Source organism: Temnothorax curvispinosus, unplaced genomic scaffold (assembly GCF_003070985.1).
Source record: "Temnothorax curvispinosus isolate PA1 unplaced genomic scaffold, ASM307098v1 QBEX01000305.1, whole genome shotgun sequence".
Lineage (NCBI taxonomy): Eukaryota > Metazoa > Arthropoda > Insecta > Hymenoptera > Formicidae > Temnothorax > Temnothorax curvispinosus.
In genome coordinates, this window is record NW_020210085.1 from 520490 (window position 1) to 545225 (window position 24736).

Sequence of the window (24736 nt, forward strand, 5' to 3'; positions counted from 1 at the left end):
GTGAAACAAGCTCCGAAAAAGCTAACCAAAACTCAGATTTAGTTTTACAAAATGTAATTGCAATTTCTGAGCATTTGTTTTAGTTTAAATATAGTGTTCACGTAAAGTATTACAAAAAAATGTGTGCTCGAAAACTATTAGAGATAGCGACAAAATATTTTCTTAGTGTTTCAAAGAACATTAGGCCTCTTTATGGTATTGCTGTCAAACCCTCCAGGAGAGACATCACATACACAAATAATCTCTAAATAATATTAACAATTGGACTTGTAATTAAAAATTTAAGCATTTAACAAAGCCGTTATACAGATCTCATATCAAATTCAAAAGTTCGTTTTTCTGAATCTTAACCAGCTTTTTGGATTCTATTTCTATGATTCATTTCTGTGTCCCTGACACAAAATTATAACATATATAAAAAGATAATAGTTGAATGGAGCAAAAAAGACTTTATCCTTATCAAAGACGTATATATAATATTTTAGATTAAGTTAATGTGTATTCGTTACTTCTCTCTAACGCATACATATCTAATATGATGCATTTCAGTTTTAGATCATTTTTAGATAAACCACTCTTTCTTTTTCTGGACTTGATGGCCGGTGGCAGAGTTTACGACCGCTGAATCCGGATCCAGAGCAATTTCAGCACCCTTGTCTTCCTGCGTCAAGTATTCGCCCTTATGCCTAGACATATATCTGCCTATAAGAATCGCCATGATCACAAGTGCAATCAGAATAACCGCTAGCACGCTTCCCAGAATAGCTGTGTCAGTCTCGTTGTACGCCGCTCTCACTTTCTCCTCATCCACGTCAGGCGGTGGTCGCGTCTCTACGATATCTGGTGGATGCGTAATCGGCTCGACCCCGCAGAAGTCTTCGGTCAAAGGAGTACCGAGTGAACGCACATTTATAGGTCCGTTCTCTTGGAAGAGCAGCTTTAGCGGATATATGTCGTCAAATTCAACCCTCGATATGCAGCCCGCGAATCCCTCCGTCATAGATTCGTTCCTGCCAATGTACATGTACTGGATATTGTTGAATTGCGCGTCCGCGGAATTCTTTATGTTAAAATTAAACTCCTTTGGCTCATAATTATCGATCTGCATTATCAAAGTGGCGCCTGAATTCTTCCTGCCGATCCTGACATCGTGATACTGCCCCAAACCGAAATGCTTGAACGGGAATATGACCTCCTGCCGTTCGAAACCGAAGTCAAATACTACGCGTAAATGTCCGCTATTTGATACCATTATAGTCATGTATTCTCCAGAAATATTGGAGAACAGGCCCAATAGAAATCCTTTCGGATTCGTTGTCGTAAAGCCAACGCGTATTTTCTCAGCGATGGTGGAACGCCAGCTGCCCATGAAGTCATATTTTATCATCGAACTAGGTCGCATGTTCACGCCAATCTCTGAAAATAGTAATTTAAATAATAATAACCGAGATTAATAGTAGCAGATTTCATTGGACATTTTGTGTTCGAAATTATCTTTCCTACTTACCGTCCGCACAAATTGGTCCCTTAAATGCGGTCCATCGGCAGTCGCACCAGTATCCATCGTATCTTTCATGGCACGTGCCATTGTTGAGGCAAGGATTACTCTCACACCTGCCGATACAATCTTCCGTAATGCCGTACAATCCGCGCCGAGCGTAACCCCTCAGGTCTTGCAACTGACCGTTGAGAAGTAGCGCTCTTAGACAACCGACGAATCCGTCCCTGTAATCGGTCGTAGCACCCACCACGAAAGCCGAGGTAAGGTGTAACGCTCGCACTGGACCCGGAGGTTCTCGCACTTCGTTCTTCAGCGCCCCGTCGATGACAATCCGGGCCTCCTTGCGATTTCTCTCCACTGACACGGAATGCCACTTATTGTCAGCCAAATTGTAAGATGTTTGCACGCTAACGGTAAGCGGCCCTCCACCGGCCACATACTGGAAGTGTATCTGATTGCCAGTGTTTATAGAAACCTTGATGTAATCGGTGGGTCCTCTGCTATGAATTATCACAGCATCTTCGACAGTAGTTTTAAACTCGAAATAAATGTCGCCGCTGTGCCCAATATCAAAGGTCGGCAAATTAATGGTAGCATCTACTATACGGAATGTGACTACGTTCTTGAACAAATCTATAATAAGATGACCACGTGTTATATTCATGCCGTCGAGAATTAATTAATTAATAGTAATGAATGATGATTATCCATTCATTGTATGTATATTGGAATAAAAAAAAAATAATTGAACATACCATCGCCCTCGCAAATGAGCGGACCCAACATGTAACGACCCTCTTTTTCGTCGAGCGGCGTACCGGTGTCGCCGAAACGTAACTGTTTGACGGGAAGATACTCTTTCTCTGTAATATCCCCACCATCCTCTAACCATCCCTCCAGATTAGCGTCGCAGTTGCACCACTTGGTAGGATCCGCGCAATTTCCAAGTATACCGCACTCGCACTTTCGCGACCCGGGCAACGCGCCGCCCCAGTAATCCATCTTTTGATTATTCCGACTCACCCACCACGAGTTTGGTCTGAAGTAATCGTTTTGGGAAACTGGAAACGATCGTAAAGATTAATAAGAGGTTTATAAAAAGAATGTCAGGGTACAAGACGCCAGATATTTAAGACATAATTACCTGGGGAATTAAATAACCTGGAATGTTTGCACGCGTAATTTATCCTTTGTCTACAGCTTATAGATCGATTTAATAAAGCCTCTATTTGATCAAGGTCAGCGTCGTAATTAACGTCCTGTATGAAGCTGCCAGGTTCCTCGAATCCATCGACAGGAGTCGAATGCTCGTTACTATGACGTAAAACCGTCATTACGCGGCCGTCGGCGAAGAACTCGCAGGTGACAGGGAAAGGCTTCAACGGCCCGCTCCCGTCCACGTCGATTTTAATTTCCGCACGCTGATTTACCGAATTCATATTCTTATATGCCTCGCACGATAGGGGATTTAACGCTGCATAAAATTGTAATATTGTTAACTTTAGCAGAGATATTTTATATTTTATTAACACACGTTGAATTACTTACAGGTGTGACAGACGGCGCCGGTGTATCCAGTATTGGCACAATCGCAGGAGAACTCTTCAGAATTTTGACGGCAAACACCGAAGTGCTTGCAAGGATTCGGATTGCAGCGATCCACCATCTGACAAGTGTCGAAGACAACCTCGTTCTTACAGCAGTACTCCTCTTCCTTCCAGTCGGTCGGCAATTTATAATTTCCATCGATACTTATCATTCTCATACAGCCAACAAAGCCATAATTGCTCCCTGCTCCGATTACACCGCCGATCAAATAATGCGATCCGGTTAACATATCCAGGAGACGCTCCGTTTTCATCGGGCGCCCATCAACATTTAAAACGAGTGAATTTTTGGCGATCGTCAAGATTACTTGATGCCATTTCCCATCGTTGAACTTTTCGTAAAAATTGTCCAAACTCGCGAACGGGTACTCCTTCGTTTTTACGTCGACCTTCAATTTACCTTCTTCCAGATATAACTGCATATTAAAAATACACAAATAAATTTAATTGCGCTATATTTACGAGTAGCATTAAACGCTGTGCTCGAAGAATTATAATGAAAATGTACACAACCTTGACGAAGCCCGGAGTCGTGAACTGATGGTGAAGAATTATTCCTCTCTCTTCGTATGTTCGAAATGCGAGAGAAACATTCATAGACGGTACACCCTCGTAGCCTCTCAGCCTGGCAAAAGATCCGGGAGTTAAAAACGTGACGGGTATTATCGGAGGTTCCGGACAGGTGTAGATCGTATTGATCTTGTAGTATCGCAAATTCTCGTCGTATATCGTTTCCTTCAGCTCGTGAATTATATTCGTTGCATTTAAATAAAAGTTCTCTATGCAACCGGTGAAGTTTTGGTTCACCACTAAACCATCCTGTTTGTTAGGCACACCGCCGATGTAGAGCTAGAAGGAGCAGTCATTCAAGTTAATCCAAATGCGTTCATATAACTGATCGACTAAGTGCCGTATCGCTTTACGTTAATTTAAAAAAAAGTCACCTCTCGATTTAAATCCAGTCGATGAAACTCTCCTTTTATTCTACCTTTAATCAGTACTCTGTCGACAGAGAAGGAAATATTTTTACGATTGCGTGAAATTAAAACGTCGTGCCACATGTTATCGTCCAGAAGACTACCGACGGATAAACTCGTCATAATACCGGATCCGAGATCGATATTAAGTAACATCCTGTTGTCGCGCAATTGCAAGGCTATATAATCACCCTGCGTGCCACGGGAGTACATTAACACGCCATCGGCGTTGTTCGTCTTAAATCGGAAACGTATAAAATGTCTATCAGTCTCGATAGGCTCTCTGAGTAAATCTAGCCGTACGAGGGAGGATCCGTTAAAGGAAACAACGTCGGACACTGAAATGTAAAACGATAGATTTGTCATCTTACAAACTGATGTACCGTCTCACACAAAACAGACGCATATAATTATTATCTTATACCGTAGTCGCATCCGTAAAGTTCGACCCTCAGTGATATCCTGTCTCGCCATCGTGTTGGATTTATTCTAATCCATTGCGCGATTATCGGCACTTCAAACTTATTAAGTTTTATTCTGTCTCCGTCTACATTACCTTTAAACATCTGTAGAAAAAAAGGAGAGATGAGAATGTTTAGGGTGCCTGCTGTTATTAAATCGATATTCCCTGTTTGCTACCTCAGTGTCAGTCAGTAATTAATCGCCGCGACAATCGTGCAGAATTTAACCCTTCGTAGTCACACATGGGTCCATTGGGCCCACCCTCATTTGGATCTAAATATCAGCTAAATACCTAACTTAAAATGGGGCCTCGTCCGCCATCTACAAGAGTTTGAAGTATCCTCTATAGGTAGAGATTATCGTTAATCATGTACTCGTTCACGATTTCTTTTTCAACATGTTGCCATTTGATTTCTCACAAAACCGCAGTTTTATATTCTAGAATGTTCAAGGTATGTTCCAGAATTCTTTGAACCCGATCAGACCGATACCATTAAAATGGCAACCATTCAAAATCGACTAAGTCCATATGACCCAGTATGACTAACACGGGATTCTAGAGATGTGTGACTACGAAGGGTTAAATAAATTGCGTGCATGCTGTAAGTCAAAAGTAAATACTTATACGAAGAGTAGCTATCAGAAATAGAGAACTGTTCGCCAAACAGTTAATTTAGATATATTGAAAATCATGTCACATTAAAAGGATTATAAAAGTTAATTTAATTGCACGATTTATATTGCGCGCACTCAGGCAAAGATCACTCGCTTATGTCACAAGTTTTTAATAAATGCAACGAATGTTACCCAATCACCGTTAATTGCATAAGTATGTACGTTAGTATAGGCAAATTGTTAGTGACAAAAGACACGCCAATATTAAGAGCGGACGTATGATGATCATAAAGAGCTATGGATATGGTGCCATTATGAACAAAATTCTAGAGAAGCAAAATATTACTTCTTTCTGATGAATTATATAAATTCCTTTTCTATGATTTTTATGTATAAATTCCACAAGTGGATAATCTCTTTTTTAGATAAACAAATAGTCCGTATTAAATATTGAATACCCAAGCAGTAAAACCATTTATCAATTCTATCATCAAATCTGTCATATTCAAGTTCTATTATTGAGAAAAGATGTTTGACGAAACAAAAGATGCATTTGACAATACAAATGCAAATGCAATACGGAGGCGATATTGCATTTGTAATCCAAATATGCGATTCTAAGAGCTCTAAGCTCCTCACAAGCCTCTTCCACATTATCATAATGACACCATAATTTATTTTTAATTTTCAAATCCCAATAGCGATTATTAGAACAGAAGATTCCAAATAGTATCTTTTAAAATGTACGAGAAGTTTTTAAAGAAACTCATTTCGTTAATAAAATTTCTACAATATTTCTACGAAAGATCAATGATTAAGAAAATAATATTATCAGCTTATCATCAGTGTATACGTAGAAGAGCAAAAAGATCATTGAAATTAAATTTATATGCATTCGTTTTCATCGCAATACATCTTCCTAGAAAATTTTACAAATATCTAAACAAAAAACTTTACATTATGATTTAATATTGTAACAAAATATATATTTTAATATTTGTGTGTGTGTGTTTGCGTACGTGTTATGTGTTTGTGTGTTGTATGAAAGAATCACCCTGTATATACGTGAGAGTAGAAAAATTGTGGACTCTATCCTTGAAATTCAATACCTCATCTACACCATCCTGGCTTTCATAACTGGCCCAAGCTTGACCATCATCAGAATATTGGATAATATATTCTGTCACGTATTCATTAGTGTGTGCCCGCCCTCGCGTAGCAATGCTGCGGATCTCATATCTGTCCCCCAGCTCCATAGTAAGATGTTGATTGTAACTGCTAAGTTCTGGTGACCACGCGGAATCTCCTGTAAAGCCCAGCTCCATGTCCATGTGTAAGAGGAGAAAAGTAGAAGCAAACCATGCAATTGGATATAGGAAATAATGAAAGGATCGTGAATTTAATTTAATTTATTTCGTGATAACTTTTGCTAGTCAATCTATTTTAGTTATAAATCTGTATTTCTAAATCTATAAGATTCATTTAAGTCTTACATTCAGCTATCGTATGAATTTTTATTTAATATATGTTATTTTGCATCCCAATGTATGTTTATATGTTAGAAAAAAATAATGTAACATTTAGCGAAATAAGTAGATATTTAATTTAAATAACGAAAACAAAAATGATTGGTGCAAAGCATTGTCCAAGTGAAAGTATGTGTAAAACACATTAAGATACTTACCAGTAACAAACCTGATCATATCGTTCATAATATAAAGTTTTGTAAAATATTTTATTAACTATTCTATACATATTTACACAGATTACTACGTTATTTTCTACAAGCATGCATAAGCAAGCTTCATGTTAATTCAGTTTTATACATGTTTATTAATTATACCAAGCCTTACCGTCGTTAAATTATTATTAGAAGCAAAAGTATTAAAAGCCAGAATAGAAAATCAACGGCACCGAGAAAGAACGAGCTTACCTTCGCATGACCATCTTCTTCCTTAAAATCCACATAATCCAGTCCATTGGTACCGTAGCCAATACGATATTCCATAACATATTCGTTCTGCGACGATCGTCCCTGAGTCGCCACAGCTGTGATGTTCATCACTTGGCCCAAGTCGATTATTAAATACTGACCGAAATCAGAGCTGCTAGCCGTCCATGCGTTTCCGCCTACACCACAACATTTATGCATGCATGCAACTCAAAGTAAACGTAGGAGAGTGCTTACGAATAATGGGGATAGAACATAGCCAAATAATCAAACTTAATCCTGACAATACTTTGCTTTTATACTCAGAGTCTAATTCATGTGATTGTACCAAACTTATATGTTGCAAACTCAAATCTTTTAGACTGCAATAGGATGCAAAAGTTCTTCCGAAGACTTCTCAGGCATTACATAACAATTCTTGTGTGAAAAGATGAAGTTGTTTGCCAAGATAGCATTCGTTAACATAAATATACATTACGTATATATATACATATATGTATAGACACTCGGAATTAACACGTTGAATTACGCTTCTCTCTTTTCACATTTCAATGATAGAAAACTTTAATCGCGTTTCTTGAGATTTGTTATGCTTACCCTATACAAAGATTAAGAAAAAATAAAGTCCTTATTTTGCAATTTGACTGTATCGTAATATTTTACGTATAGGAAATTATTCACAGTCCATAAGGTAATTAAAGAAATTGTAAAGTATTACTTAGTGCTTTATTATTTTAATTAAACTAATATACAATTTATAATATCCATCCTCTTGACATATTAAGAAACAAACATTACTTTTCACGTATTGCGATATGATCTTATAAATCTTATAAAATAAAACTATGGCTGTTCGTATTTTGCAAAATATTGGATTGTGTATTGAGGATCTATCGGAAAGAGTGGAACTGCATGGGCTACAAGTTTATCGTAATTCATTATCTCAAACAGGGTATTACTACGTAATCGTAATGAATTATCATTTTCTTGCAACGCTACGGCAACGCAATGCCGTGAATCGAGCAAGGTCTCTTCGAATAACCAATCTTGCTTGATTCCGTTGACGTGCAAAACTGTATCGGTTGTGATCGAATCTGCGCTTAATTTTGAATTCGTCCGAAAATCTATACTCCCTAGGTCAACGAAAACCCCCACGCCAAGCGCTTTAACGTAGCTCTCTTTTAATGCCCAATGTCTGAAAAACATGGCCATTTGCTCCGCTCCTGATTTGCCTGAACCTCCGATCTCATCCCATTCAGCCGCAGAGAAATGTTTGTTCATCAGCCGAAAGAACTCGGAGATGTTTTTACCCTCGTTATATTCTAATGTCATAACATCTACACCTATTTTCACGTTTTTAATCTCGCCCGCTAATACCGTGTAAGAACCTTGATGAGAAACATTAAAGTTCACAAGGGTGGAATTATCTTTTAATACGGGCCTGTTGTTCTCGTCTCTGACGAAAGTGATTTTATCATACGGAAGACCGGCATACTCGTTGACGAACTTTCTCATTAATAATCTGCCCACGAGGGAAGCTCGGACATCCTTACGAAACACAAATCTCTTTAGCCTTTCCTTCTCGTCGCTTTGTACACAAGAAGTCGCGTGCTCAAACTCCCGCTCGCTTGGATTCCACTCTTTCCAATTGAATGCCCAACGAACGGCTGACGACATTCTAACGATATTGGCACTAAGCATAACGTTCAAATCGCTCATAGTTTGCACATCCCATGCACTCTTTGGCTGGTCTAGGATCACAGGTAGTATATTGTTAAATTATATGTCTCTGATTATAAAAGCAATGCTTTTCGAAATATCTCGTTTGAGATACTCTCCAGGCTACTTGCTAGGATCCACCTGAAGCAAATATAAATTTATTATATACTATCGTTCGTTTTGCTTTCAATCCAAGAGATTTTTATTATAAGTATTTCCACTTAAAGTGCTACATGATAAAGACGAAGACAAACGAGACGAAAGAATATAAAGTGATTGAGCGATGAGTCATCTCTCTCGTCGCGAGCACGTATAGGCTCACCTAATTCTCATAATTGAGCGCGCAACGGCGGACAGTGTCCGCTGGACACTAATTAAATTTCTTGACTCTTACCGGAATTTTCATTTTGGAAAACAACGCATAGTAGTAGCAGAATCATTTGTAACTTAATGCAAACAAAAGCAAATATAGTGCACAATATAGATAACGACAGACCTCATAGGAATAGAGAGCAAGCAACAGACTACTGCTAATATCATATAACTATATATCATATATTAAGTATACAGTTGTACAATAATTCACGTCTAATAAGTGAAACGAAACCTAAAGGAATTAAGGTAAGGATTAAGTAGTCAAACGTTTCATTCCTCACCATTTAGCCTAGCGTTGTTCGGTCCTCTTTCCGGCAAGGAAGTCGTCGCTGTTAGTTGAGCTCTATCCAAAAGAGGAAAGATGCATTCGTCGTCATCTAGGACAAAATTGTAAAAATACCTTGTTAAAATATTTGATAAATTATGTATAGAAATGCGAGAATCATAAAATATTCTCCTGGCAAAGTACACGTTGCAGCAAGCAAAACTCTTTTGGATTTACTAAGCGAGCGCACAATCATAAAATTATTTTGATGTGGTTGTTAAATTCGAATAATTAAAATAAAACAAAGTACGTAATAGTGTTCAGAGATAGATTTTGTAGTAAAATTAACATTTTTATTTCCACCAAAAAATATATATATATAGATTAATAGTATTATTGATTCCATGTACATTGTCGCTTTGTATAATGCATGTATAAAAAAACAAATTGAGATGAAGTAATTCAGTAATCTCAAAAAGTACGTTTGCCAGGAGATTCAAGCCATTTCAAGCAGAATATTGCAGCAGATTGGCATCCGCAAGTGCATCCGCATTAAGCTTGTGCTTTGCCAATAGAGCCTACCGACATAATCTAGCAAATTGCCAGCAAAAATCGAGCAGACTCTGTAATTTCAATCGGAGCAGACCGTTTAAATGGAACATGTCAGATTCTACTCGGTTTCCGCAGGCAATCCACTCCGTCGCACTCTGCTGGCAGATTCCTGTTGCATTTCTACTGTCACTCTACTGTCAAAATTTGTGGCAGGCACTTCGTAAAATCTAAATTCGACAGGTTTGACTATCCGGGGACAAAATGCATTGCAGAGAAAAGTAATGGATGAGAAATAACGTGACAATGGTAACTGCCAGACGCGAAATGTGTGTAAAGCTCATTTTAAACGATCTGTAATTCGCATCCAACTTTAGGCACAGATATCCGACGGGTTTCTATCTGTAATTTTTTCACATTTTCATGTGCGTGTGTGCTCAGCGTATATCTTATGCATGAGTGTACTCCGGATTCGGAATGTCTCGTATTACACGGCGCGCCGATCTGCAAATAGAACACACTCTGTGAATCGCAAGTAAAACGAATTACAGATAAGATCTTAAGATGAACCTGATGATCTGTTCGTGTATGACGCACGCAGATTGCGTTTACGCCGTTTACGCGTCTCGTACTCGCGCGCGCGCGCCATGTTATCCCGAGATGGGCTGGGTCGTGCCAGGAAGTGTTACGGGGTTACGGGCTCGTGTGCACTACCGCACTGCGCGGCACCACAGCGGTTTCAATGCGTCGGGTTGTACTTACAGGCGTACGCGAGCGAGCCCGCCGCTACGGCGAATGCGTACACGAGACACCCGAGAGCGGTCATCGTACCATCGCAACCTTGCGCTTGGAAAACGTCTCTAGTCTCTGTCCCACCGCGAGATTCTCGAGCCCCGAGAAAAACGAGACGTGTGCCACTCGCGCTGGATTTTTCCCCTGTATGGACCTTCCGTCGACTTTCCTTTCGAGGGCACGCTCCTACGATCGGTGGCACGCCGATGACGCGGATCAACAACGACGAGGAATGACGTGACGCGGGGATGAATGCCGCGCTGTGCCGCGCCTCGTGCCGCGGCCGTTTGCCGTTTCCCCGTTTCGTTTCCAATTCCCAATGTATCGAATTAGTCACTCGACGCGCCGCGTAGACGCGCCCGATCTCCACATCTGTTACCTTTTGCAGATATAACTGTGACTGTGACGGTAACACATAATCATCATTCGGCAATCATATAATGTATTTGATGACATTACCAACAAGGTACTGTTATAGTAATAATTATATTAATAATTTAAAAAAATATGTATATCACCAGCGTGTAATTCGTTTTTTTGCAAAATTCCAGAAACCAGAGAATATTGTGGAATAAATAAAAATTACACAATTTTACCAGTGATTTTGCTAAATCCTAGATTCTGTGAGGGAAATTGCGAGTTAAAATTTTATTAATTTATATTTATAAATATATATATATGTTATAAATTATATTTATATTTATATTAATAAAATTTTTATTTATTCCACAATGTCCCGGTTTTTTATGGATTCTCTGGATTTTCCAGGGTTTTGAAAAAAAAAAAGAATTACACGAAATCCCTGCGACATATATAATTTATATCGGTATTACATATTGATAAAAAATTGTAAATAAAATAAATAAAAAACTAAAAAATGTACAATGGAAAAAAGAATCGGCGGTGGTGGTGGAGGATTTTTGCAAGTTGGCTCACTTATTATGTTACATGGAAATTTATTTGACGATAGTGAAAAGTACAATATAGATCGAGATTAACATTGTGCGATCGTCGAATTTTGGTGATTCATATACATAATCATGGAGCATAATCATGGTCTCAAATCCTTCGCCGGAATAAAAAATTTGATTTTATTATTCATTTAATATTTCTACATGTAGAATTAATTGTATTCTTGCGACAGTCAGGCAGTCCACATCATTCACCACTTCGTATCGTTGTATAGACATAGCACATGCAGGAAGAAGAGCAACAGATATATTGTATCATAACGCCTACCTTGCATAAAATTTAATTAACATAAAAATTTTAAACATAAAAATTAGCTGAACGTTTGTCTCATAAATTCTATATATAATAATATCTGGGGTTTGAGTTGTCAGAAAGTCTTGAAGACGTCTATAAAACGTCTTTTGGTAAAAGTCTTAAAAACGTCTTTAAAAAAGATAACTTTGAGATGTCTCTAAAAGCCACTTCGACGAAAATCCGTTTAACTTAATCGTTGATTAGTCCATTGGAAATGACCAATCGCATTTGCTCATTAAGTAGATTAACAAATGCGGTCACTTCCAGATAGACTAATCATGCAACGATTAAAGTTAATCGGAGTTTGGTCGAAGTGGCCCTTAAACTCGCGTGCTGTTTGATGGGTTTCTTCGAATTAATATTCATAATCCAGCAATACTGTAAAAGGGTCAACTGCAATGGTGCTACAAATCGGACTCAGTCTTTATTACGCAGCACGCGCTATAAAAATTACAAATGCATATAACGCTGTATAAACTCCGCTAAGGATGGACATGCGGGGAATACAAATTAAAGATTTCGCGTGTCGTAAAACGGGCGCGAGGTATCGCGGTTACGAGAATCTATTAAAATTCTTGAAAGAACGAAACAGATATGTGTCGCGACCCTTTCGTTCGCGATAAACGCGCTTTTAGTCGATCGTATATACTATATATATACGAATTCGGAATTCTGATCGGTCGTTTTTCTTCGCCTGACAATATAAGCTCTTCTCGCTGATGATTTCTTCGAGATAACAATCGCTTTCGCGGACGAGAGATTTCGATCTTGATCGAGTGATCGTATCAGAAATCCACTCGTTCGCACATCCTTCGCGTGATTCGGCATTTTTCAGTGCCAGCTTTATTTGCGTCTTCCGCAGGACTAATTCGTTTAAATCATCTCGGATGCGGGCACGTGTGTGACGCGGAGGCGAGGCCGGAACTAGCGGAAGCGACGGCGGCGTCGTATTTTTTCGTCAACTCGACGGGCAGCACGTACGGTTCATTCGAGACTTCCGCGTTTCGCTCCTGCATATTTATAGAAGCGACCACGATGGCGTATGGCGGAGGATCCTCGAGGAATTTGTTCTCGCCGGGTGGATCGACAGTTCTTGACGTTTGACCAGGTGTTCCGGATGTTTCCTGAACGGTCATCACAGACGCGTAAGACGGCGGTAAATCTGGAGCCGAGCGCATCGTGAACGCCAGCGGTCCCGCCTGCAAAGCACAAATTTAGCTCTTTGCACTTTGGGATTGTTGGAGATGTTGTGTCTTTTAAAATGTACACGAGGAGGAATATTACAGCGAAACTTAAAGCTCGACCAATTACAGCGTAAACGTTAATTGTTAAAAATATACATTGAGCTGTTATATTTCTGTAGCACGGTTTAAAGCGCTTGCATTTACCATTTTTACAATGCGCATTTAGTGATAGGTATATAATTGGATGTCAATTTTTATAAATACAACTCGAATCTCTTCTAATAATAAATACAACTCCAAATCGGAGAAAGGTATATACCTGTCCGCGATTGGCAGTAATGTCCGAGATAGTCCGAATCGCCGCTCTTCGCTGCTCGATCAGAATTCTCGCCTGAGTTCTTTTCACGGTGTAGACGGTGTAGCCGCAAACGAAGAAGAAGAGCAGCGTCAATATTACCAGAACGATCCACATGTGCTGCCATTGCAGTAATATCGAGGCTATCATCGCCGTCGTCACCCACGCGACCAGGATGGTGGCCAGCATGCGGCCGGAGCAATCCGCATCCTGAATAATTTGCATTATAGATTCGATACACAGCTTCCGAGTCGCGCGGAGAATTTCACCCCGTCTATAGACGGAATACGCGGGTTCGAAGTGTCGAGCTTTTTATTCTCTCGAAACTACGCCGTTCTGCGACTTTTCTAATGTCGCAACGATCGACAATGCGCGGATTTAAACAAAGAGTACGAGACCCCTCGATAGCGATCGGCGAATGAACGCAGATAAGATTACGGGCGTAAAATTATCGTATCGAATATTACATTATTGATAATCGCCGGGCAAATATCAATTATCAGCAAGGCGGTATACATACCAACAGGATCAGAAAAAACATCCTGGATTATATATGAAACAGAGTCGGAGAGGCAAATTTCCTCCTCGCAGTCGTTATTGATCTACCGACTTATCAAGTGTACACTACTTTATTTGCGATGATAAACGATCCCCGCGAGCTGATACATAAAAGTGCCGCCTTTTCACATCTCATTCGTATATAGTATCTTCTTTGACGTGAGTATATTTTTAGAAAAACGACTCGATTATATCGGGGCAATAATACATCAATAGTCGACAATGGGATCGAATTTTTGTGTACCGAAGAACCTATCGATTCGCGAACGATCGTGGATCGTTCGAAGCGAGGTGTTCACATTGTTTTACGTCGCACTAACGTTGCGCAACGGATCGAGGATGCACTTGAGCGCAAAGTATGTAAACCTCGTGTCAACCCATCGTTTATCCAGACGCTTCTGTTCCGAGCGACGCTGAAAATTCGTTCCGAGTTCGGAGCAAGATACGTGTGTAAGTACCCGATAAGAAATCCAACTCGGTCCTTGACGCATCAAATTCCTGCAGCTTGCGCGACGCATGCAAATCGGCGGGCTAGCCGCTTGCGAGCGATAAAGAAATACTGGAAAATGATTTTAACGAATTAGGATGTAGAATCGTGAAGTAAATTATGACGACTGTGTCGAAATCAAAATAGCGGCAAAAACGAATAAATATTTGCCACTCGGTCGCATACCTCGTATGTCGATCAATACATTTAAAAACTCGCGATTGTCACTTTCGATACGTTCGATTCGACGATCGCCCGGAGCGTCGTGCCGAGGGACGCTCGATCGCGTTTGTCACCGTGAAACCGCAACTTTAAATGGAATTGTTCAGGCAGTTTCGATCGTATTAGTCGGTCGTGTTGCAACGTTGAAAACTGGAAAACAATAAGCTTCCACCTTTACGATGGCTTTACGATAACTACGCGATAAGCGAATGAAGACCCCCTCAATGCCGCTCAGAATAGTTATCACCTGTAGCGATGACGTGCACCATTTTGACGTAGATAACGACGATGATATGCATAATTAGTTGTAAAATATGAAAAGGTTTCTCTTCGTGACATATATAGTGTCTTCTTTATATATGTATGTAGAAAGCACTATCAAATATATGTTAAATTATTATTCAGTGAGATGTATAGTAGCGCCAAGGAGCGAATTATATTAACAACGATTGTATAGATGTATTATTGTTGTTAATATTATGTAATATTACGTAATATGTATATGATATATACACTGTCGTTCAAAAGTTTGGAAGCACTTCTTAAGAAAAACAATAGTGGTGCCAATATACTTAAAGAAAAATGTCATATATGTGAAACTTTACTGTGTGTTTTAACAATTGAGCACAGTATTATTTCTAATCATTTTCCAAGGAAAAAGTTCATTTAAAGAATTTTATTGGCACGATTGTTGTTTTTCTTAAGAAGGTAGTGCATCCAAACTTTTGAACGGTAGTGTATATGATACACATATGATGACGTAATTGTGATGCGTCTGCGGGTCATACGTTTCGTCAAAGATCGTGTCGATTAAAATTTATAGCAGCAGGTACAATGTAATTTTCGCTATTTGTTTATATATTCTACATTGCGAGATATTTTACAATGCCGATAAGTGAATGTCGGTCGGTGTTTCGGAGCTGTCCGTATTGGGAAAGAAGTTCGCATATACTATTATTTATGGTAGGTTGCGCGATATCAGCGTAACGCAGTTTCCTTATCTTATGTTCACAAGTACGGTAATGCCCAAAGAGCCAGCTTGGAAGTTTGCCTTTAAAAACGACAGAACGAACGAGAGATGTTGCTTTTATTCAACGCGTCATCCGTTCGACATTAAAAGTCTTCGTTGAGAAAGGATACATTGAAATATTTTTCATACACAATGTAACGTGCGTGTGGACTGAACGCGTAATCCTAACAGATTAATTCTACGAAATGTACAAAAAGAAAATTCAACGCTCAGTTACATATCACAATTGATCGTATTAAAAAGAATGCGTATAATGTCAATCAGGGTCCAAATAGAGTATTGATACTCGATAAAAGTTTGCGTTTAATATTCGCTGGCGATCGCGCTAATCGTCATATTTTTGCTCGTACATGAAACAAGACATCTATAAATAATAATAAATTGATGATGATTATTTGGACCGCGATTAAGATCTTTCTCTTTCGTACCGTCTTTCTTTTTTCTTCCGTTCTTCAGTCTGTTATTTTTATGCGTTTAACCACTCCCTAAATATACCATAAAAGTGATAAGATCCATGCCAATGTCGCGTGGGTCCGTTTGTGACATATATTAACGTGCCGCGAACGATATCGCGAGATATCGCGCTAATTTCTTATCTCTAAGTGAAGACCATGGAAAAACTAATACGTAAAATATAACTCTAAGCAAAATTGTTTACAAATTTTCTACATACCAAGTACACGTCCTACCTTCGTTGTTTAAAAGGAGCGAGCCGCGACAGATCGTGCAATGTCGCGTTAGATCTCCCGACTAATAGAGAACGAGTGGTTTGAGCAATTGTATCTCGAGAGTCAGTTATTTTCCTCGGTCGTACAAAAATTTGTGGATGTCGAATAGAAGGAACAGGATCGAATTAATGGCATTCGGTTGGAAGATAGTTGGGCCTCCGTTTAGGGCAGTAATCGCGGATTGAAACGTCCCATGTGAAGTATTATGCCGGAAGGATTGTGCCGGACGAAGTATAAGAAGGGCCTGTCGAGCTTCAATCTCGGTCTTTCCAACGATCCGGAGAGCTGCCTCTCCTCCCTGTAGAATCCGTACAGATCCGTGAGCGATTGGTCCGCGTAAGAATCCCCATTGTCCTCTTGCGACAGCGCGCGGTATCTCGACGTATCCTCCTCGGTAACGTTGCCGGAATTGTCGTCCTCCATTCGTCGTCCGACATTTCTCCTTAATGGACTCGCGGGATACGTTTCTACGTGATGCCGTCCGCTGAGAATATTCTCGTCGCCACAGGTGCTGAACAAATTCATCTGCGAAGAAAATTCACGAGTATAAGTAGCGTTTTCGCGCGTATCGCGAGCGTATCGAGCAGATGGATGTATCTTACCTGTAACACGTCGGCTAAGTGAAGACGGTGACCTACGCCATTTATGCCCTTAAAGTCGGCGTTGCCCGAGAAGAGCTCGTCGAGGCCCATCCTCTTCAAGGCGGCAGTCGCGTTGACCACGGACCTGTGACTGAACTTGGGCACCTGCAGCTCGAGACCGTGTCTCGATATCAGAACCTTGAGCAGCTTGTTCCAGGCGCCGTCGCGGAACGCGCTTCTGACGAGGCGCTGCTCGAGACGATCCAGGTTATCGCCGGGCGCTGTGTGGCCCTGCTGACCCGGCAACACGAAGATCGTCGAAACTAACTTGTCGCTGCCACCGAGAGCGACCGCCGTAGCGTCGATGCTGGGCTCGTAGCCGGCCAGGACACCCGATCGCCAAGTCGTGGCCGGGACCGGGATGAGTTTCCTTTGTCGGACAGCCGGCGAGACGGCGAAGTACAGCTCGCCGTCCCTGCCGACGGAACTGGTCAGACTGCTGTTGCAATCGGTCTGGAACACGTTGGCGGAGAGTGCCGCCAAGGGTGATCTGAGCGGCACCGTGTTCGTCTTGACGAAGTCCTTGATTCGGCCACCGGTCTGCTTCCTGACCAGCAGATTCGTTCTCCTGCGCACGAGATCGCTGATGGTGGCGAAGTTCACCTCGGTCACGAGACCCTCGTAGAATTGCTGCGCCTGCTCCTTGTAGAAGGGCATGAGTTTCCTGACCTTCATCTTATCGGCGAACAGCTCGCGGACAAAGGCGGCGTTCGCGATGCCCTGGCCACGGGCCAGGCCCACCGCGTCGGTTATGTTCTGGAAGACCAGGTGCGGATTGAACGTGGCCACGTCGTCCAGACCGAGGACCTCGTTCATCTGATCGGACGTCGGGCCGCGAGCGCCCAGGAAGATCATCGCCAGCAAGCTGGTCATGCCGAACGGCGATAGCGCCAGCGATCTCGCGGTGCTCAGACCCTTGTTGGTGGCCACCCAGAAATTGAAGGCCAGCTCGTTGCACAGCTTGGCGAAATTTACAATGTCGGCGCTCGTGTGTCTTATGGTGATGTCCAAGCCAATTGCGCTCTGAGACGCGTCTAGCGGTAGGAGGGACTGCGTCGGGAAATGCTGCTGATCTTGCTGATGCGCCGCCGCTTCAGCTCCTGGAGAACGAACCAGGGTGCTCTCACTCGAGGTGGGAGGCGATGACAACGGCGACGACGTCTGAGCGTTATTGACCGGTTTTCTCAGCGGCTTCGGCGGTTTCGAAGGCTTCGGAAGCTTCGACACGGTCGGCGGGACCTGTTGCGATATGAGCGTCCACTTGTCCTCCGCGATTACGTCTGCCTCAGTCTTTGTAACGTCGGACTTCTCCGACGGTCTATGACCGACCGTGGGCTTCAACGTCTGACGGACCGGAGCACTCGAGGGTGGCGTCGACGTCTGCAAGCGTGTCACGTCCGGCTTTGGCGAACTCTCGGAATGTTTCAAAGACGCGGTCTTGTTCTCCGTGCTATTATCCGAATGTCCGTCGCTCTTTATTGACGTCGATGCGATCTGCGCCACACTCTGATTTGACGTATTATTGACAGGGTTGTCAGGCCGGGGAGTATCTCCTTTGTTCTTGCTTGCGTTGCCCGTCGATTCCTGTGTTACAACCTTGATCGAGCTATCGGTGTGTTCTTGGATCGATTGAGGAGAAGAGTCATTGTTATTTTCGTCCTTTTTATTCTGCGTGTCATCTATGTCTTTGTAGCCAACTGTGCTGGTAACACGATTTGGATGCTGCGAAAATGCAGAATCGGTAGAATTTTGATTCGACTCGCTAGCGCTGTCAGACGTAACGTTCGAAACGGAGGCATCCGCTGTTAGGTTACTATATGCAGGTGAGCTGTACAACTTGGAGATGGAATCATTGACGGAGGGAATCGCTACGGTCTCCTTCGTCACCGGCGAAGTATCCGCGAACGAACCATTCTTTTCGCCTAACGCCTCTATTTTCGGGCTGCTCTCCGCCTGTCCCGAGTTTCCGGTATCATTCGCAACTATCACGGATACCTGAGAAAATTCTGGACTTTGGTCCGTCCTCACAATGGGCGCTTCTGTGGTTTTCACCTTCTCCTTGATTTCCGTTTTCTTCTGGTTGTTGCTCGCACCAAGCGTCGTTTTATTGACGCCTGGCGAACGAGTCGTTGTCGTCCGCTCAGGATTTACGGTGATGATTCTCACGGTCGTTGCGCTCTGCCCAACACCGTTCTTTGCTTCATCATTGACGGTTGTGAACTTATTTGCCGGGGATGATAAAGGTGCTTTCGTAGAATTGTCGAATTTCTCGTTACTACTCGACAATTTAATCGGTTCCAAAGTATCATTCGACTCTTTCGTCCGCGTCAGTGCGCCGTAAATTAATGTACCGTTTTGAGCCGGGTCCGTTAATGTCTCTTGCGTCGACTGCGTAACGTTTCTTTCCTTCTGATCGTTTAGATCAAGTCCCACAATCTCTTCATATATTTTAGTGACATTTTCGATAGATTCTTGGGTAAGCTTCGTGTATTCGTCCGATTTGTTCTCAACCGTTTGATCGCTGTTAATTTTGTCGGTCAATACGCCTGACGTGCTCGTTGCAAATCCGGCGATGAGGCCGCTCGCTAAACCGCTAGCCGTGAAATTCGATGCGTTGCTGGGTAAACCGATCGGCTCGATCGCGGGGATGCTGGACGGTAGCGGCGCGATGCTCAATACTTGATCGATCGCGGACACCGGATCGCTCAGGTTCAAGCTCGCGAGAGCGTTGTCAAAGTATTCGTTAGTCGTCATAGGCTTAATCGACGATAGACTCGTGTCGATCGGTGCGATTGTCGATTGAGTTTTGGCTGCATTAGGCGCTATCGACGTAGAGGTCTTTTCGGAAGGTGCGATTCTGTCGGCGGTACTCTCGGGAGCCGCGGGACTTTCGGTCTGGCCAGCCGGCGGAGCCGCGACCGTAGCGTGCGACTTCTCGAGTTGAAGCTGCACGAACGAGGGTGCCGTTGATCCGGAAATCGTTGCGGTCGATTTGAGCCCAGCTGGCGTCGTGGCTGAATTACTGATCACTACTCTATTATTCGTCGCTCCGATCTTGATCGAAGTTGCTGATGTCGTCGCCGTAATCTGGGAGCTCGCGGGAACACCGATCGTGCTTGATACCCCGTCCAACGCGTTGAGAGGCCGATAGATGACGGAATGTTCAACGAGCTCGGGAGTTGCGTCTCGTGACGGGATCTCTGTGGTAACGGTTACGTAGGTTTGCGTATTAACGACGGGCCTGAAATTCTCCTCTTTTACGACCGCGGTCTCGTTCGCCTCGGATACGTTGCGCCTCTGATCGTAATTAATATTCACGATCGGTATCTCGGGCCTTTCGTTCGACGTGGACGACAGGGGCAAGACAGGTGGTTTCACTTCCGAAACTTGATTTATTACACTCGAGAAGGAGTCGATTAACTGCGTGGGTAACGGTTCTATCGGCGGCGAGGAGTGAATCTCGGTCGGCAGAGGATTAAGATAATTCTCCCCGTATGTCGACGTAACCGGGCCCGACGACTCTTTCGTAACCGTTGAGAAGCCCTCGCCGAGATAATGATCCGAGATGAGCGTGTGCAACGACGTCGGGACGGTCGGGGCCTTGATTCTCGTAACGGAAGCGAGCGTGGACGGTGAGCGCGGTGTGGTTTCGTTGGACCCCTCCTCCTCGGGTTTCGAAGACGCATGAGAAATCGGCACCGGGGTGGCGAGGGTATCGGTTTGTGGGATTACCTTATCGTCATTGTACGTCCCGCTCGCTTGAGATCCTTTCGTAACGCCAGACGCGAACGAGGAATCGTCAGATACCTTCGTATTGTTCTTGCTCTGTACGAGAACGTAACTCGCGTTCGAGGGAGAGATCTTGTCGGTCGCGCTCGTCGACTCGCCGGACCCGCCTTGCGTCACGGTCTTCTTCGTGACGGAGGAATGTATCGATACGCCCGGCGTGGTCGTCGAATAGGTCGCCGCGGCTTCCATCCCTTGGCTTCCGACCTTGTTGCTCGTGGTCGTCTGCTTCGTAATACTTACGGGATACATGTCTAGGCTCGTCAGCTGCGGGAACGTTATGCCTTCGGGCACTTCGGACAGAGTCAATTCGACGTACTGTTCCGTTTGACTTCCCTCGGTCTGAGCGGGCGGCTGGGTGATCGCCGAACTCGCGGCACTGGTCCCAGCTGTAGACGGAAGGTCGGTCTGGCCTCCCTTGATCGCGACACTCTCGACCGGAATCACGCTGATTATCTGGAAGATGGGGCTCTCGGTAACGGCGGATTGCAACGTGGACAACTTGTGTTCCGTCAGGGTGATGACCGGAACCGGGATCATCGGTTTCTCGGTCGCTGCCGTTTGCTGCGAGTGATGGCCATGCTGAGGTTTCCCCTGCGCGTTATTGGTAAAGCCGGCGTACGCGTTCGTCTGAACGTCCGATGTCGCCGGTTTTTTCGTCGGATGTCTCGACGTCGACTCAACTTCCGTCCTCTCCGTCGTAATCTTGTGCGACAGTTGGCTGGATTCGCCGTTCGGGGAGATCGCGTCCGTCTCGCCGGATAGAATCGAAGGTAGAATGTTGCTCCATTCGACGTTCGCGTGTTCCGGAATCTTCGGTATCGAACCCGTTAAGGTCGGTGGCTTATCGAGTGCGCTCTTCAGCACGTTCTGTACCTTCTGTACCACATCCATGACCTAAAATGCGACGGATGGAATGTATTAAATCCGTAAACGAAGAGAGACGTGACAGCTCCGTTAGCTCCTACCTCGTACGTTCTTGCTCGCTTCGTTCTTGTATCTAAATATATAATCTAACAGTTTTTAGAAATCTATACGATCGATGTTAGACAGAGCAGTTGCGAAAATATTACGACGCTTAGACCACGCGGTTTTTTTCATCCCGATTTAGGATTAATAAATTATAAAAAATATTATTTAATTAATGTTTTTAGATGGCTTTGACTCGATCTAACTGTCAAACGTATATCATATCAATTTCATCATTTGCTTTCATTCATTTTTGGCAATATCCAAAGTATTCTAATTTAGACGTGATAAATATTATAGTATTCTGTATTAGTCGCGCTATTAGCCATCTATATGGTTACGAGACAAAAGACGCGAAACAAGTGAAACGGGGAACCGACCTTTTTGCCGCCCGTCAGGACATCGTCGGCTTTTTGAGGCTCCTGCCTGTCCATCGCGACGTGATCCGCCCCACCTGCCGCGATGAGACCTTGAATTTCCTGAGCGGTCATCTGCCGCGTAATCATATCGCCCTTGTCGTCGTAGGTATAAAACTGAAACTTGTCGGGCCGCAAAAGTCCGGCCGGGGAAGCGACCAGTTTGTGGCCGGACTGCGTCTCGTTTTTGCCGTTCGTTGGATGATGCGCGCGTCCATCGTGGTCCTGACGGATAATTGTTGAGGTGGCCGCGCTGTAAAACGTATCGAAGGTGTCGTCCAGAATATTATCGGTAAAGTAACTCTTGCCACTTCGGTGTTAAATCTCAATCTAAGAATATACGTAAATTGAACGCGACACGTAACGTCGATATGTAACGTACGTGCAAAGGCAGATCGGAGTATTCGTTGGTTTCTCACATGGAGAACTTCTCTTACGCGTCTCGGCGAACCTACCGCGGAATTTAAATCGGCCCGATAGAAAGTTACGACAGAGTGTATCAGCGTGGAATCTACATCGAACTGATAAGAATGGAGGTTCAATGCGGGCGCGCAATTTCTCTAATTAGAGAAGCTCGTTAAGAGCGGAGGACCGTTTGGCGGCACGAAAACTAAGCCGCGCGATCTCTATAATAAGAGCCGACCGTGTTTTTCGTCTTTCTCCTCTTCCGCATTCTCCGTCCTGTCTTTCCCACGCGAGGCGCGATTCCTATCTGGATCTACTTGTTCGTATATTATCTCATACCGCTATAACTCGTCCGCGCTAATGGAATCGCGTTGATTACGTTGAATGCATTGTTACGCCGATCCGCGCACCCCCGCTCTAATTCTACATTTCCCGTACAAATTTGCATGTTTAACGTAAATTTTACATGTTTACGTGCACGACGCACAATTCATTGCGCACAAGTTAATTGGGGATCTCCCGCGTGATACTGACCTAGGATCAAACGCGTTTGCAGATACGTGTGAACGTTCGTTGTGAGCCGGTAGAGCCGCGACTAACTGCAGGCTCGTCCAGGACACGATTAGTGCCGGCAGGAGCCAGCGCAATCGCTGCGACAACATGATAATTCTCGATTCTCTGAAAACGCAAAGATATTCCGAAGTTGAGGATTCGTTTTCTCGTTTTCTTAATTTTTCTAGTATCTAAAAACGCGCGCTCTCGTAATACTAAAGCCTTTAAAATAGGAACATTTGTCGAAAGATGATCTTCGATAAATCATGGAGAGAGAGAAAAAAAGAAGAGTGAATCTAAAGGAAATAAAATGTTAGCGCGCGTTACCAATTAAGAATACTAAGAATAACGCGACACGGCAGCGTGAGAAGAAAAAGAAACGCGAGGGGAAGGAAAGAGAGATAGGTCACCGAACCTTGCAATTTCTTGCTGGTTGTCGTTACATATCGGTAACCGGTTTTTCGTCGCCCAATTACGTTCCGATCGCCTCACGGCGCGCCTAAATCTAAAGGGGATGACCGTCGGCGCGGAGATGACTGATCAGCGCACTTTGGGCACCTCGGAGATACACAAAACCCGGCTGGTCTAATCGTCTATTCTCTCTTTCCTTTCCTCCCACATCCGTGTTCGCGGATCATCGCGAAATATATACGCGTGTATGTCGACAGGTTGTCGCGCGATTTCGCAGGTTGCACTCACACTTTGCAGGCGAAGGTAGACTCCCTGGATATGTCATTTAATCCCGTCAAGAAGGGACGCGATCCACGTCAATAACCCGGTGACTAGCCGCTCGACACTCGCGATACTCGCGGTAAAAAGGAAAAAAAAAACGTTCGACGAGGATATCTGACGATCCCTCGGTGGCCGATTCCCTCGCGCGAGACGCGCTCTGGTCTATCCCTTTTCCCCCCTTTTTCTGCTTCTTCGCGTCTACCTTCTCTCTCTCTCTCTCGCTTCCCTTCTTCCCTTCTTCCCTTCTTCGTTAAGGGATCAAGGACGTTTAGCAGTTGAGACGATTTTGCGGTCGACCTTGCTGTCAGACTCGCCGGTGTAGCGACCTCGGCGATGATTACGGAGCACGTTCCGCGAAACTCCTCCCTTTTCTTTTCCGCGGGGCCCTTTCTTCGCGCGCGTCCTCCGTTCCCCCTTTATATATCCGCTCCGCTTCGCGCTTGACACGACTCCGGGCGGGCCCTCTTCCTTACGCCGCTCGTCCGCTCCGCTTCTTCTGCCGTCTTGTACCCTGGATAAACACGTACTGCAAGGTAGGATCCTTGGCTAGTACGAGCGCAGCGGAACAAGAGGCAGAGGAGATATAAGGAGG

The 24736-nt window shown here is 43.5% G+C and overlaps 4 protein-coding genes across 5 annotated transcripts; all 4 read right to left on the reverse strand.

The window, feature by feature from the left end:
• Positions 1-344: 344 nt before the first annotated feature.
• Positions 345-11120, reverse strand: LOC112452571 (neurexin-4). 2 transcript variants are annotated; one of them, XM_025012862.1, is made up of 11 exons: positions 10784-11120; positions 9489-9584; positions 6272-6468; positions 4510-4651; positions 4053-4423; positions 3622-3957; positions 3050-3524; positions 2646-2975; positions 2257-2562; positions 1508-2134; positions 345-1416 (listed from the first exon to the last, which is right to left on the reverse strand). In XM_025012862.1, exons 1-11 carry the CDS (start codon positions 10845-10847, stop codon positions 563-565), a joined length of 3798 nt encoding a protein of 1265 aa, XP_024868630.1. In that variant the 5' UTR covers positions 10848-11120; the 3' UTR covers positions 345-562. The 2 variants fall into 2 exon arrangements, with proteins under 2 accessions (XP_024868630.1, XP_024868627.1); XM_025012859.1 differs by lacking the exon at positions 6272-6468 and adding an exon at positions 7096-7292.
• LOC112452581 (L-aminoadipate-semialdehyde dehydrogenase-phosphopantetheinyl transferase) lies at positions 7826-9577 on the reverse strand. Its single transcript, XM_025012869.1, has 2 exons — positions 9489-9577; positions 7826-8973 (listed from the first exon to the last, which is right to left on the reverse strand). The coding sequence occupies exon 2, from the start codon at positions 8830-8832 to the stop codon at positions 7957-7959; it is 876 nt and encodes a 291-aa protein (XP_024868637.1). The 5' UTR covers positions 8833-8973; positions 9489-9577; the 3' UTR covers positions 7826-7956.
• A 629-nt stretch (positions 11121-11749) lies between the features above and the next one.
• Positions 11750-15128, reverse strand: LOC112452967. The gene is made up of 4 exons (XM_025013454.1): positions 14850-15128; positions 14139-14735; positions 13583-13828; positions 11750-13278 (listed from the first exon to the last, which is right to left on the reverse strand). Exons 2-4 carry the CDS (start codon positions 14157-14159, stop codon positions 12958-12960), a joined length of 588 nt encoding a protein of 195 aa, XP_024869222.1. The 5' UTR covers positions 14160-14735; positions 14850-15128; the 3' UTR covers positions 11750-12957.
• A 399-nt stretch (positions 15129-15527) lies between these two features.
• On the reverse strand, positions 15528-24290 carry LOC112453068 (platelet binding protein GspB). The gene is made up of 4 exons (XM_025013613.1): positions 23395-24290; positions 22420-22708; positions 17246-21967; positions 15528-17168 (listed from the first exon to the last, which is right to left on the reverse strand). The coding sequence occupies exons 1-4, from the start codon at positions 23520-23522 to the stop codon at positions 16806-16808; spliced, it is 5502 nt and encodes a 1833-aa protein (XP_024869381.1). The 5' UTR covers positions 23523-24290; the 3' UTR covers positions 15528-16805.
• Positions 24291-24736: the final 446 nt, after the last annotated feature.

Excerpts from the sequence above, each read along its gene's own strand:
- LOC112452581 (XM_025012869.1), bottom strand. The coding sequence starts at position 8,832 with ATGAGCGATTTGAACGTTATGCTTAGTGCCAATATCGTTAGAATGTCG.
- LOC112452571 (XM_025012862.1), bottom strand. The coding sequence starts at position 10,847 with ATGACCGCTCTCGGGTGTCTCGTGTACGCATTCGCCGTAGCGGCGGGC. Across the intron at positions 4,424-4,509 it reads ACTTTACGGATGCGACTACG|TGTCCGACGTTGTTTCCTTT; the intron begins GTATAAGATAAT and ends TTTACATTTCAG. Across the intron at positions 2,976-3,049 it reads CGGCGCCGTCTGTCACACCT|CGTTAAATCCCCTATCGTGC; the intron begins GTAAGTAATTCA and ends AATTTTATGCAG.
- LOC112452967 (XM_025013454.1), bottom strand. The coding sequence starts at position 14,159 with ATGTTTTTTCTGATCCTGTTG. Across the intron at positions 13,829-14,138 it reads TGTTTTTTCTGATCCTGTTG|GATGCGGATTGCTCCGGCCG; the intron begins GTATGTATACCG and ends CAAATTATTCAG. Across the intron at positions 13,279-13,582 it reads TTACTGCCAATCGCGGACAG|GCGGGACCGCTGGCGTTCAC; the intron begins GTATATACCTTT and ends TGTGCTTTGCAG.
- LOC112453068 (XM_025013613.1), bottom strand. The coding sequence starts at position 23,522 with ATGTTGTCGCAGCGATTGCGCTGGCTCCTGCCGGCACTAATCGTGTCC. Across the intron at positions 21,968-22,419 it reads TCCTGACGGGCGGCAAAAAG|GTCATGGATGTGGTACAGAA; the intron begins GTCGGTTCCCCG and ends GTCGCATTTTAG. Across the intron at positions 17,169-17,245 it reads ACTTAGCCGACGTGTTACAG|ATGAATTTGTTCAGCACCTG; the intron begins GTAAGATACATC and ends TTTTCTTCGCAG.